Source organism: Berghia stephanieae, chromosome 7 (assembly GCF_034508935.2).
Source record: "Berghia stephanieae isolate SIO BIC M18660-M18661 chromosome 7, UCSD_Bste_1.3, whole genome shotgun sequence".
In the NCBI taxonomy this organism is placed as follows: domain Eukaryota; kingdom Metazoa; phylum Mollusca; class Gastropoda; order Nudibranchia; family Aeolidiidae; genus Berghia; species Berghia stephanieae.
In genome coordinates this window covers 58,594,384-58,606,883 of record NC_088366.1, presented here as the reverse complement: position 1 = coordinate 58,606,883, position 12,500 = coordinate 58,594,384, and the positions used below count along the sequence as shown (strand labels likewise).

Here is a 12,500-nt window from a genome sequence, read left to right as displayed (position 1 = left end):
TATATTTTTTTTAATCAAGAAAGGCTCTACTAGAATGGAAGCCAATGGGAGAACCATTGCTCAAGGCAAGAGATTCAACACAATATATGCTAAATTAATTGGATTCAGTAGTCTGATGTCACGCCTCCCGGCAACGGCGGCCATCTTGGTTCTAAACAAAGAGAATCATTACTTTTTATTCTTCATGCTGGCTAGAACTTTTCATATGCCTTGTGATCAGAATGTGTAAAAGTCAAAACATGATCAAATTTATGTTTTTTTTCCTCTGGATACGCTTTTATGCTCGCCGGAGAAATATTTCATACGGCGTCCGCCATTGTTCCGATAGTTTAGAGCCAGTGTTACTAAGTTACCATGCGTCATTAGGAAGGAAGTGACGTTACGACTGTTGAAGAGTATTGACAGTAATTGTTTGTTATGCCCCTACAAGAGGACGAGTCAGAGTGAGGGCGAGAATTAAAGCTTCTATGATAAGCTAAATCAAACAGTGGCCAAATGTGATTTAACCCTCTCCTTACCAGCCATTTTCAGGATTTTCCCCAAAACTTCACACCCAACTAACACAAAAATAGATTTTTTATCACTCAGACATAGACCGAAAGCAGTAAAATTATTGTGATACATAATTTCTTTAGTAAAACATGCTCTACAACACACTGTTCATTGTCTTTAAATTTTGTGAAGTACAAAAGAACTTTGAATAAGAAAAATGTTTGTATCCTAACGAATGCGACGATTTTCCTATGGGTGGTAAGGACAGTGTTGAAAAGCAACACAGATTTCATGCGCACTGCAGAGGATCGTGATTCGTGGAGACAGCTGACCGGCAACGTGCTCAAGAGCTCAAGGCACGATTGATGATGATGAAATCAAACAGTACTGGAGACTCCACAGCATGACGTACCTATAGGGAATGAGATTAGAGGAAGAGTAGCGTCCCTTGATTGGACGTCACCGGCGGAAAAGTTATTAGAGAGAGAACGTTAAGTTGGTTGTGCGCATGCGTCACTCGTCCTCGCTTCCGGTAAAAGCGGCTTGAGACACTTCACCGAAAGCGAGGACGAGAGAGACGCATGCGTAAAACCAAATTGACGTTCTCTCTGTAAGGTGACGTCCAATCAAGGGACGCTACTCTTTCGCTAATCTCATTCCCTATAATAATGCTCGGTGGTGACCTAAACGCAAAGGTTGTGCGGCTATGTGGTCTACTGGTACGACACTCGCTTTCCGATCGGAAGGTCCTGGGTTCGAGCCTCGCGCTCGGCGCATAGTTGAGTCCTTGGAAAAGGCTCTTTACTAACATTCTCTCACCGTACTCAGGAGTAAAATGGGTACCTGGCCGTTAACAGCGTTGCCTTTGTCCGAAAAATTGTAATATCGCCTAACAGACACCATGTCCCGTCCTACATGTTAAATGTTGCTGTTGACCAGGGACCCCTTGTAAAGCGCTTTGAGCACATTTAGTGGATATTGCGCTATATAAAGCTCTTTTTTTAAAAAAGGTTGTACGAGATTATGACTGTAAAAATAGCCCCGAGAACCATCTTTACGGTTCTGTAAAAAATAGCAACTACGTTAAGTATTATAGTCCTCCGAAGGACTGGTTATAATATACACAATTCCAAGGATTTTGAAACCGGAAATGAGGAAGGTGTGACGTCACGAATTTTATTCCCTTTAATACAAGTGAGTAGGTATTGTTTCATTTTATTTTATAAGGCTATATTGTACAGCAGAACCTTGTGCTATCAGTGTTAGTTCTCTCATTCAAAGTTGGGCCGACGCTTCCATCATAAGCACCAGTGTTTGATCTACAAGACCTGTGTGAATTAATATAAGTTTTAGGTACGGCTATGTGGTCTAGTGGTATGACACTCGCTTTCGGATCGGAAGGTCCTGGGTTCGAGCCTCGCTCGGCGCATAGTTGAGTCATTGGAGAAGGCTCTTTACTTACATTCTCTCACCGTACTCAGGTGTAAAATGAGTACCTGGCAGTTAACAGCGTTGTCTCTGTCCCAAAAATTTGTAATATCGCCTGACAGGCGTCATGTCTCGTCCTACATGTTATGTGTTGCTGTTGGCCAGGGGCCCATTGTAAAGCGCTTTGAGCACGTTTAGTGAATATTGCGTTATCTAAAAGCTCAAGTTTTTTGTGGTTTTTTTACTTTAAAAAAAATAGGCTAAAACTTTTTTTAAGAAAAGAAGCTAAGATGTAGATTTGTTTTTCTACGTGATTTTCTATGATTTTTAAAACAAGGTTACTGTCTGGTTGGTGTTTTCGAAATCCATCCCAGGACCTGCCAGTTTGTACGTACTTTAAAATTGAGCTTTTATATAGCGCAATATCCCCTAAACGTGCTCAAAGCGCTTTACAAGGGGTCCCTGACCGACAGAAACACGTAACATGTAGAACGAAACATGACGCCTGTTAGGCGATATTACAATTTTTTCTGACATACAAAGACAACACTGTGAACGGCCAGGTAGTACTCATTTTACACCTGAGTAGGGTGAGAGAATGTGAGCAAAGAGCCATTTCCGAGGACTCAACTATGCGCCGAGCGAGGCTCGACCCCTGGATTTCCGATCCGAAAGCGAGTGTCATACCACAAGACCACATAGCCGCACAAAATATGAAGGAAAATGATTTTTGATTTTTTTTTTAAATGCACCATATCCGAAATTTATCAAGCAACGGACTTTCAAGAAGCTAAGATGTAGATAGATTTGTTTGTCTACGTGATTTCCTAATGATTTTTAAAACAAGGTCGCTGTCTGGTTGGTGTTTTCGACATCCATCTCAGGAGCTGCCAGTTTGTACGTCCATCTCTTTTATGTTTTCTCTGGCAATGTTCCAGCAACATACTCTCAAAATCAAATGATGCAACAATATATTATTTCGTGACTTACACTCGAAATCAAATGATACCTTCCTTCCTTCCTTTCGAGAAAAAAACAAAAAACAAAAACGAAATGGAGCAGGCACTGAGATCAGATTTAAGAAGGGGGCAATTTTTTTTTCGGTTTCTAATCTCTGGTCGTCCAATGAAATTCCCTACGCGTCTTAGATCTAATTAAATGGAAGGAATTTAGCCTGATTCATCAACGAAATAGATGTCCATCATATCGGGAGAGGTAAAGTTGGGGGGGGGGGGGGGAGGGAAAGAGAAAGAGGGAGACATAAGGAGGGAGGGATAGAAATTGAGAAAATCAAAGGGGGATATGCGTAAGAGAGAGAGAGAGAGAGAGAGAGAGAGAGAGAGAGAGAGAGAGAGAGAGAGAGAGAGAGAGAGAGAGAGGAAGGGAAAAGAGAGAGAGAGGAAGGGAAAAAAGAGAGAGAGAGAAGGCAATGAAGACAGAAGGTCAAAAACATCTGGTTGACTTTTTTCATCATCATTGCCCTTTTCACCCTGGGTCAGGGTATAGGCCACAGACAAACAATTTCCATCCTTCTCTATCTCGAGCTAACTTTTTTTAAAAATCTCGTTCCATGTCTTATCACATCTCTGTATATCAGCTTCTTTAATTCTTCTCCATGTTCCCCAGGGGCTTCCCCTTGATCTTCTGCCCTGAGGGTTCCAGTCCAATACTTTATTTGTTATAGTGGAGTCATTCTTTCTAAGGGTGTGTCCAATCCACCTCTATCGTCTTCTTCCTATTTCCTCTTCCACTGGTTTCTGTTGTGTTCTTTTCCATACTTCTTCAGTTTTAATTCTATCCATCCATTTTATTCTGAGTAGCTTACGCATGCACCTGTTTACGAAAATATGTACCCTCCTTATACATGTCGTGTGATGCGTTCCAAGCTTCACATCCATACAGCAGGACAGACTTCACGTTTGAGTTGAAAAGTCTTAGCTTTAGTCGAAGGGAGATATCTTTAGGTCTCCAAACTCTGTTCAAGGATGTGAATGCAGCCTGTGCCTTTTTTCTTTGCAGAAAATAAAATATGACAAGTTCTGGGCAAAACCAAATTTAAATGGCGTCGTTACACACACTGACACAAAATGGGGGGGGGGGGGGGGGGGGGGGGGGGGATGTGGGGGGGGGGTTGGGGTAAATACTCCAGGCAATAAAGGAAGGTACAAGAGACAATAATGTGCGGCTATGTGGTCTTGTGATATGACACTCACTTTCGGATCGGAAGGTCCTGCGTTCGAGCCTCGCTCGGCGCATAGTTGAGTCCTTGGAAAAGGCTCTTTACTCACTTTCTCTCACCGTACTCAGGTGTAAAATGAGTACCTGGCCGTTAACAGCGTTGTCTTTGTCGGAAAAATTGTAATATCGCCTAACAGGCATCTTGTCACGTCCTACATGTTAAATTTTGCTGTTTGTCAGGGACCCTTTGTAAAGCTCTTTAAGCACAATTAGTTGAAATGCGCTAAATAAAAGCTCAAATATATCAAATATGTATTGTCTCCTTCCCACCTAAGGATCCCAGCCGGCATCAGGGAAAAAACCCCCCGAGCAATCTCAATCCAGAACGAAGACTGAGAGCAACATGGAAAAGGTAAACAGATAGAAGACTTAGCGAGTGACCTCCTACCCATCATGGGAGGTCAGAAGACCTCGCCCAGTGTGCGTCTATGTGGTCTTGTGGTATGACACTCGCTTTCGGGTCGGAAGGTCCTGGGTTCGAGCCTCGCGCTCGGCGCATAGTTGAGTCCTTGGAAAAGGCTCTTTACTCACTTTCTCTCACTGTTTTGTTTTGTTTGTTTGTTTTTAAGGGTTTTACGGCGCTTGCAACACATTTAGGTTATATCGGCGCCAGTAAAAAGGAAGAAAATGGGATAGTAAAAAGTTATAGAATTACAATTAAAGCAGCCAAGAAAAAGTAAGACATAGGGGAACTGGGAACAAATAGGGATCAGATGAAGATTCCAAGAGCACACTATCAAAGTACTTAGTTTGATAGCACCTATAAGTCTCATCCGGACACAAGCACAACATCCAACAAAGAGGAATGCACGCAAATGCTTACATTATGCATTAAAAATAACAAATATAAAAATACATAACAGAGAGATGATTTACAAGGAAAAAAATATCATCTCCCAAAACAATAACAATGCATTTGACTGTTTCCCTCACAGCTAGGACTCCGGTCAGGGTCAGGACAAAACCAAGTAATCTCATTCCAAGACAAAGACAGAAAGCATGTTGGAAAACATATATATATAAGGGGATAGAAGACACAGTAAGTACCTCTCTGCCCACTATGGAAGGCCAGGAACCCCACCCAGAAGTTAAACTGGCAGATACATTACAAAAATTGATTACAAATAGAAAACGATGTGATGATTAAAGCATATGGGAGGCCAGGAGCCACTATGGGGGTCAGGAACCCCACTCAGTCAGAAGACCTCACCCAATGTAATGGGAGTTAAAAACTACGAGTACTTACCCACAAGCGCTATACTCAAGGCCGGTAAATCGGCACATTGCTGCATTTTCCTCATAAAATTGTCAATCCTTGTCTCATCCATAATGCTTTGGGTACTACCCATCACCACCAGGGTAAGGAGAGTTAAGGCAATGGCGATATGCCGATCCATTTTTGGGCTGGCTGGATTGAACCTGGAATAGGGTTGGGAAAAAAAATTAATTGAAAAAAATATGCAAGTTAAATTGCGCATTTGCATCCTGTCGACGTCAATAGAAGATAGTATGTGCTTGGCTAAGAAGCTCACAACATTGCCACACGGAAGTATAACGGACTAACACACAAAACTATGTGCAACTCTATAGATAGTATGCAGATGACGTCACTCAGGCCTTTGTTATTGTTTTTGCCATCCGCGTTTGTAAGTTGTTCTCACTAAACTGTATTAACCAGACTATAAAAGTTCATGGTTACACAGAGTTTGTGTGTTGGTCCGTTATACTTCCGGATGGCAATGTTGTGAACTCCTTGGCCAAGCGCATTCTATCTATTGATAGTTCGAAGTTGACGTCACTCAGGTCTTTGTTATTGTTTTTTGCATCCGCGTTTATGAGTAATTTTCATTAAACTGTATTAACCTGCTTATAAACGTTAATGGTTGCACACCGTTTTGTGTGTTGGTCCGTTATACTTCCGGATGGCAATGTTATGAGCTTCTTAGCCAAGCGCATACTATCTATAGGTTTATAGCCTGGTTAATACAGTTTTGTGAAAATTACTCATTCATAAACGCGGAAAAACAAAAACAAAGACCTAAGTGACGTCAACTCCATTCTATCTATATGTTGCGCAATGATCTTTTTATTTATCTGCAAGTAATTTCTAACCAACTTTTAATTTCGTGTCAAGCATATCACCTGTATAGGGAATGAGATTAGCGGAAGAGTAGCGTCCCTTGATTGGACGTCACCTTAAAGAGAGATCGTCAATTTGGTTTTGCGCATGCGTCTCTCTCGTCCTCGCTTTCGGTGAAGTGTCTCAATCCGCTTTCACCGGAAGCGAGGACGAGAGACGCATGCGCACAACCAACATGACATTGTCTCTCTAATAACTTTTCCGCCGGTGACGTCCAATCAAGGAACGCTACTCTTCCGCTAATCTCATTCCCTATCTAGTAGTGTCGTATGGCTGTCTACACTTCCATTTACTTGTCCTTTATCCAGTGCAGAAAAGTCAAATACTAGAGCATTTATATAGCGCAATATCCACTAAACGTGCTCTAAGCGCTCTACAAGGGGTCCCTGACCAACAGCAACACGTAACATATTATAGAACGAGACATGACGCCTGTTAGGTGATATTACAATTGTTTTGGACATATTATACAACGCTGTTAACGGACCAAGTACTCATTTTACACCCGAGTACGGCGAGATAATGTGAGTTAAGTATTTTTTCCAAGGACTCAACTATGCGCCGAACAAGGGTCGAACCCAGGACCTTCCGATCCGAAAGCGAGTGTCATACCACAAGATCCTCTGCCTGGTGTACGGTCAGTAATCCTGCTGGGATGAAGGAATCGGGTTACGAACCCCTTTCGGATCGGAAGGTCCTGGGTTCGAGCCTCGCTCGGCACATAGTTGAGTCCTTGGTAAAGGCTCTTTACTAACATTCTCTCACCGTATTCAGGTGTAAAATGAGTACCTGGCGATTAACAGCGTTGTATCTGTCCAAAAAAATTGTAATATCGCCTAACAAGCGTCATGTCTCGTCCTACATGTTATGTTTTGCTATTTGCCAGGGACCCATTGTAAAGCGCTTTGAGCACGTTAAGGGGATATTGCGCTATATAAAAGCCATTAAAAAAAGGAAAATTTAAATTATCCATCACTACCTTTGACCAAGTCGTCCCAAACTGTGCCGGATCAAAGCTTTCCCCCCCCCCCCCCCCCGTTCATCGTCGCCAATCATGTCACTGAACATGCTCAAAATAGTTTGAGCTTAAACAGTGCTGCAAGACGAGGCATTTACCCTTTGCGCAAAGGGGAGTAACGAATGTAAAGGATGTAAAAGAAAATTAAAAATTCATCTCTTTATTTCATTATCGTTATTATTATTATTATTATTATTATTATTATTATTATTATTATTATTATTATTATTATTATTATTATTATCATTATTAACATTACCCTTATTTTCATAATAAATATCTTCCATTGTTATCATTAATATCCATTCATTATTAAGCTTAGTCACCCCCCCCCCCCACGCCCTCACCCTCACACACACACACAGACAGACACACACACACATACACACACAGACAGACAGACACACACACACACTCACAGACACACACACACACACACATACACACCCACACCCACTCAAACATTGCGCAATTCACCCAGGTAAAAGGTAACACCCATCAAAATAACTCGTATGCAATTCAGACTGATCTTCACCAACAGTGGTAGACAGAATGAGAAATAGCAGTCACCGTCACACAACTTTCAAACGCTACACAATATATATATATATATATATATATATATATATATATATATATATATATATATATATATATATATATGTGAATATATATAAAACATAGATAGAGTCACTCACTTATTTATGGTCGAAACGCATGTTTCTGTGGTCTCCATCCACGTCGTCAGGCGGAATATTATGTCCGTAGCTACTGACATAATAGACAGATTGCGCATCGGGGCTCTAACGGGGCCGATTAGAGATAGACGACGATTGGGATTGTTTGGAAGCTTTAACCCTTTGCCCACTAGTCATTATGACATCCGAAATGCTATCGCCTTCTACATCTACGCCAGAACAGAAATAGAGGGTGGAGCCTACCATGATATAACATTTTATGGAGCCCTAATTTCGTCATATCAGTTCTCTCCACTGACAGGTGGGTGGGTATCGCTTTCAAGAACTTGTGTCCTTATATGAAATTCTGAGTTTTTGACCAATCAACGATTGCTCTTTTGATAGCTCGCTTGTCAAAATGAGTCAGCTCAACCCTTGATTTATGTACAGGCATCACAGGCGGTATATGTTGTGTAACTTCAAAGACCACGTTTGACCGAAAGCGATGAATGGAAGCCCTACTGTGGCGTGGAGAACGAGGTCTTGTATGTATAGTTACGTCATATCTCAACGCTCGTGAATTCTTAGTACGGCTGGACTCACAATCAAAACACGAAATATGTGTTTTAAACTCTTGAATCAATCGAGTTACATCAGTGCGTTCGTCTCATTGAGAAATGAAAAACGATATATAAATCAAGAACATCGACCGGAAAACAAGGAAATTATCATAAAATTATAAAATTTGAGAAAGCTGTTTTCAAAATCAAATCTATTACAAAAAAGGTTATTTCTAGACCGATTTTTATGAGACAAAGACAATTTTTCTCCACTTTTCAAGCTGATTCCAACAATGAGGTTTTCAAATTTATCGCGATAAGATTATTTGTCATTATTTTTTTTTTATACCCAATTGACTGCTCAGGAAATGAATACGTAATCCTTGGCGGCTAGCGAGTAGGTGTTAAATTTTGCTTACCCTTTCCCACGTAGACGCACACACACACACACACACACACACACACACACACACACACAGACTTATCGTCGTCTAGCATCCTATCGTTCGGCTCGACGATTAAAAGGGGTTCGTATCATCGCTAAAATAATTACAAAATACATATATTTAAAATATATTTATGGTAATGTGAATTAAATATTTTAATGCTCTAATATATCAAGAATGATCATTATTATGATTTATTACGGTGTGAATTGAATTTGACTTTTAAAACTGAAGTTTAATCTGACACCCTACTCGCTGTTATCATTCGAGTCTAAGTTGTAATAAGGCAACTTTGGCCAGAAGTGAAAAACATACATTGTGTGTTCAGTCTGTGTGTGTGTGTGTGTGTGTGTGTGTGTGTGTGTGTGTGTGCGTCTGCGTGGGAAAGGGTAAGCAAAATTTAACACCTACTCGCTAGCCGCCAAGGATTACGTATTCATTTCCTGAGCAGTCAATTGGGTATTAAAAAAAATAATGACAAATAATCTTATCGCGATAAATTTGAAAACCTCATTGTTGGAATCAGCTTGAAAAGTGGAGAAAAATTGTCTTTGTCTCATAAAAATCGGTCGAGAAATAACCTTTTTTGTAATATATTTGATTTTGAAAATAGCTTTCTCAAATTTTATAATTTTATGATAATTTCCTTATTTTCCGGTCGATGTTCTTGATTTATATATCGTTTTTCATTTCTCAATGAGACGAACGCACTGATGTAATTCGATTGATTCAAGAGTTTAAAACACAGATTTCGAGTTTTGATTGTGAGTCCAGCCGTACTAAGAATTCACGAGCGTTGACATATGACGTAACTATACATACAAGACCTCGTTCTCTACGCCACAGTAGGGCTTCCATTCATCGCTTTCGGTCAACCGTGGTCTTTGAAGTTACACAACATATACCGCATGTGATGCCTTTACATAAATCAAGGGCTGAGCTGACTCAAGTTGACAAGCAAGCTATCAAAAGAGCAATCCGTTGATTGGTCAAAAACTCGGGATTTCATATAAGGACATAAGTTCTTGAAAGCGATATCCACCCACCTGTCAGTGGACAGAACTGATATGATGAAATTAGGGATCCATAAAATGTTATATCATGGTAGGCTCCACCCTCTATTTCTATTCTGGCGTAGATGTAGAAGGCGATAGCATTTCGGATGTCATAATGACTAGTGGGCAAAGGGTTAAAGCTTCCAAACAATCCCAATCGTCGTCTATCTCTAACGGGACCCGTTGGCGCAAACTCAGTAAAATGCCGACTGACGACGTGGATGGAGACCACAGAAAAGTGTGTTTCGTCATAAATAAGTGAGTGACTCCATTTATGTTTCATATTAGATCTAACCAACATTATCGAGCACTCTCGTACCTTCAAGTACCCACCAACACTCATTAATATATATATATATATATATATATATATATATATATATATATATATATATATATATATATATATATAGAGAGAGAGAGAGAGAGAGAGAGAGAGAGAGAGAGAGAGAGAGAGAGCCCAAACAAAACAATAAAACAAAAACTGAGCGTATTGAGCTATATTCCATTGAATTCATCACTATTTTAAGTTTTCAAAAATCTGACCAGAATAAAAAAAATAAAAGCCGTTTTATCGATGATATTCGTTTAATTAAGAATACTCACATCATCCACCAACCGGGTATAACGCACCAATACCCAAAACTATGTGAAACCTTATGCGGTTATTGTCTAAATTAATACAATTCAAGTAAATTAATTTACTCGTAAAAAATGATTGACAAAAAAAAAAAAAAAAAAAAAAAAAAAAAAAAAAAAAAAAAAAAAAACAATAACAAAGAACTGAGTGAGGTCAATTTCGTTCCTTCTATACAAATGTCGTTTTTTTAATTTCATATCATAGTCAAATGTGACCAATCGTTTCAGAACGGTGTCGCGTTAGGATGAATCTGATGCTTAGAAATGAATTTCAAGCTTCAGGCATAAAATGCCCTTGATAGGGAACTTTATTGCTTTAAAAAATGGAGCTTTTAAAAAGAGCAATATCCACTAAACGTGCACTTTACAAGGGGTCCCTGCAAACAGCAACATGTAACATGTAGAACGGCACGTGACGCCTGTTAGGCGATACTACTTTTTTCCGACATATACATAGACAACGCTGTTTACGGCCATATACTCATTTTACACCCGAGTACGGTGAGAGAATATGGGTAAAGAGCCTTCTCCAAGGACTCAACTATGCGCCGAGCGAGGCTCGAACCCAGGACATTCCGATACGAAAGCGAGTGTCATACAATAAGACTACATAGCCACACTTTAATATACGGACATGACCGAGGATTCATAACTTGTCAATAATAAGAATATTTTTTTTTTCGTTTGTTTTTATTTTCAATTTTCTTCCATGCTTTTTAAGGAAAAAAAAAATATGTTTTTCGTTTTTACAAAATATTTATATCTCAATAGGGAATGATATTAGCGGAAGAGTAGCGTCCCTTGATTGGACGTCACCCATAGTCTGTGACGTCACCGGCGGAAGAGTTATTAGAGAGAGAACGTCATGTTGGTTGTGCGCATGCGTCTCTCGCTCTCTCCCTGACCAACAGCAACACGTAACATGTAGAACCAGACATGGCGCCTGTTAGGCGGTATTACAATTTTTTTTCGGACATAGACACCTGCTGTTGACCGTCAGGTACTTATTTTACACCTGAGTACGGTGAGAGAATGTGAGTAAAGAGTCTTTTCCAAGGACTCAACTATGCGCCGAGGGAGGCTCGAACCCAGGACCTTTCGATCTGAAAGCGAGTGTCATACCACAAGACCACATAGCCGCACAATAAGACCACAATAATTTGGGTAATCAGGACTGCAATTACGTTCACGGCAGTCAAGCACACAATATAGAATTAGAAACATGCACATTTAACCCTCTCCTTACCAGCCATTTTCAGGATTTTCCCCAAAACTTCACACCCAACAAACACAAAAATAGATTTGTAATCACTCAAACACACTATAAGCAGTAAGTTCTTGCGATAAATAATTTATTTAGCAAAATATGCTCTACAACACATTTTCTTTAAAGTGTATGATGTACTAGAGAAATTTGAAAAATAAAAATGTTGGTTGTATCGTAACGAATGTGACGATTTTCCTATAGATAGTTCGAAGATAACGTCAATCAGGTCTTTGTTATTGTATTTCGCCATCCGCGTTTATGAGTAATTATCACTGAACTGTATTAACCTGACTATAACCGTTCATGGATACACACAGTTTTGGGTGTTGGTCTGCTATACTTCCGGATGACAATGTTATGAGCTTCTTAGCCAAGCGCATACTATCTATAGTTGGTAAGGAGAGGGTTAATTCGTAACAATCTTGTGAATTGTGAGATTGGTTTAACCTTCAACTTCACCAACAACACAACACGAAAGGTTTTACGCAATGTCTGTCAATCGCTCTCTTCATAAATTCGGGAATCGGGCCAAGAGTAAAC

General features: G+C 40.0%; 1 protein-coding gene across 1 annotated transcript in view; it reads right to left on the bottom strand.

Annotated features, from left to right (window-relative positions):
- The window catches only part of LOC144977556 (uncharacterized), a 38,918-nt gene that overhangs the window by 22,452 nt on the left and 3,966 nt on the right, over window positions 1-12,500 (bottom strand). The window contains exon 2 of the mRNA XM_078922895.1: window positions 5,405-5,577. Within this exon, the coding sequence (XP_078779021.1) occupies window positions 5,405-5,555 (151 nt within the window). The 5' untranslated portion in view covers window positions 5,556-5,577. The remainder of the gene's footprint in view (window positions 1-5,404; window positions 5,578-12,500) is intronic.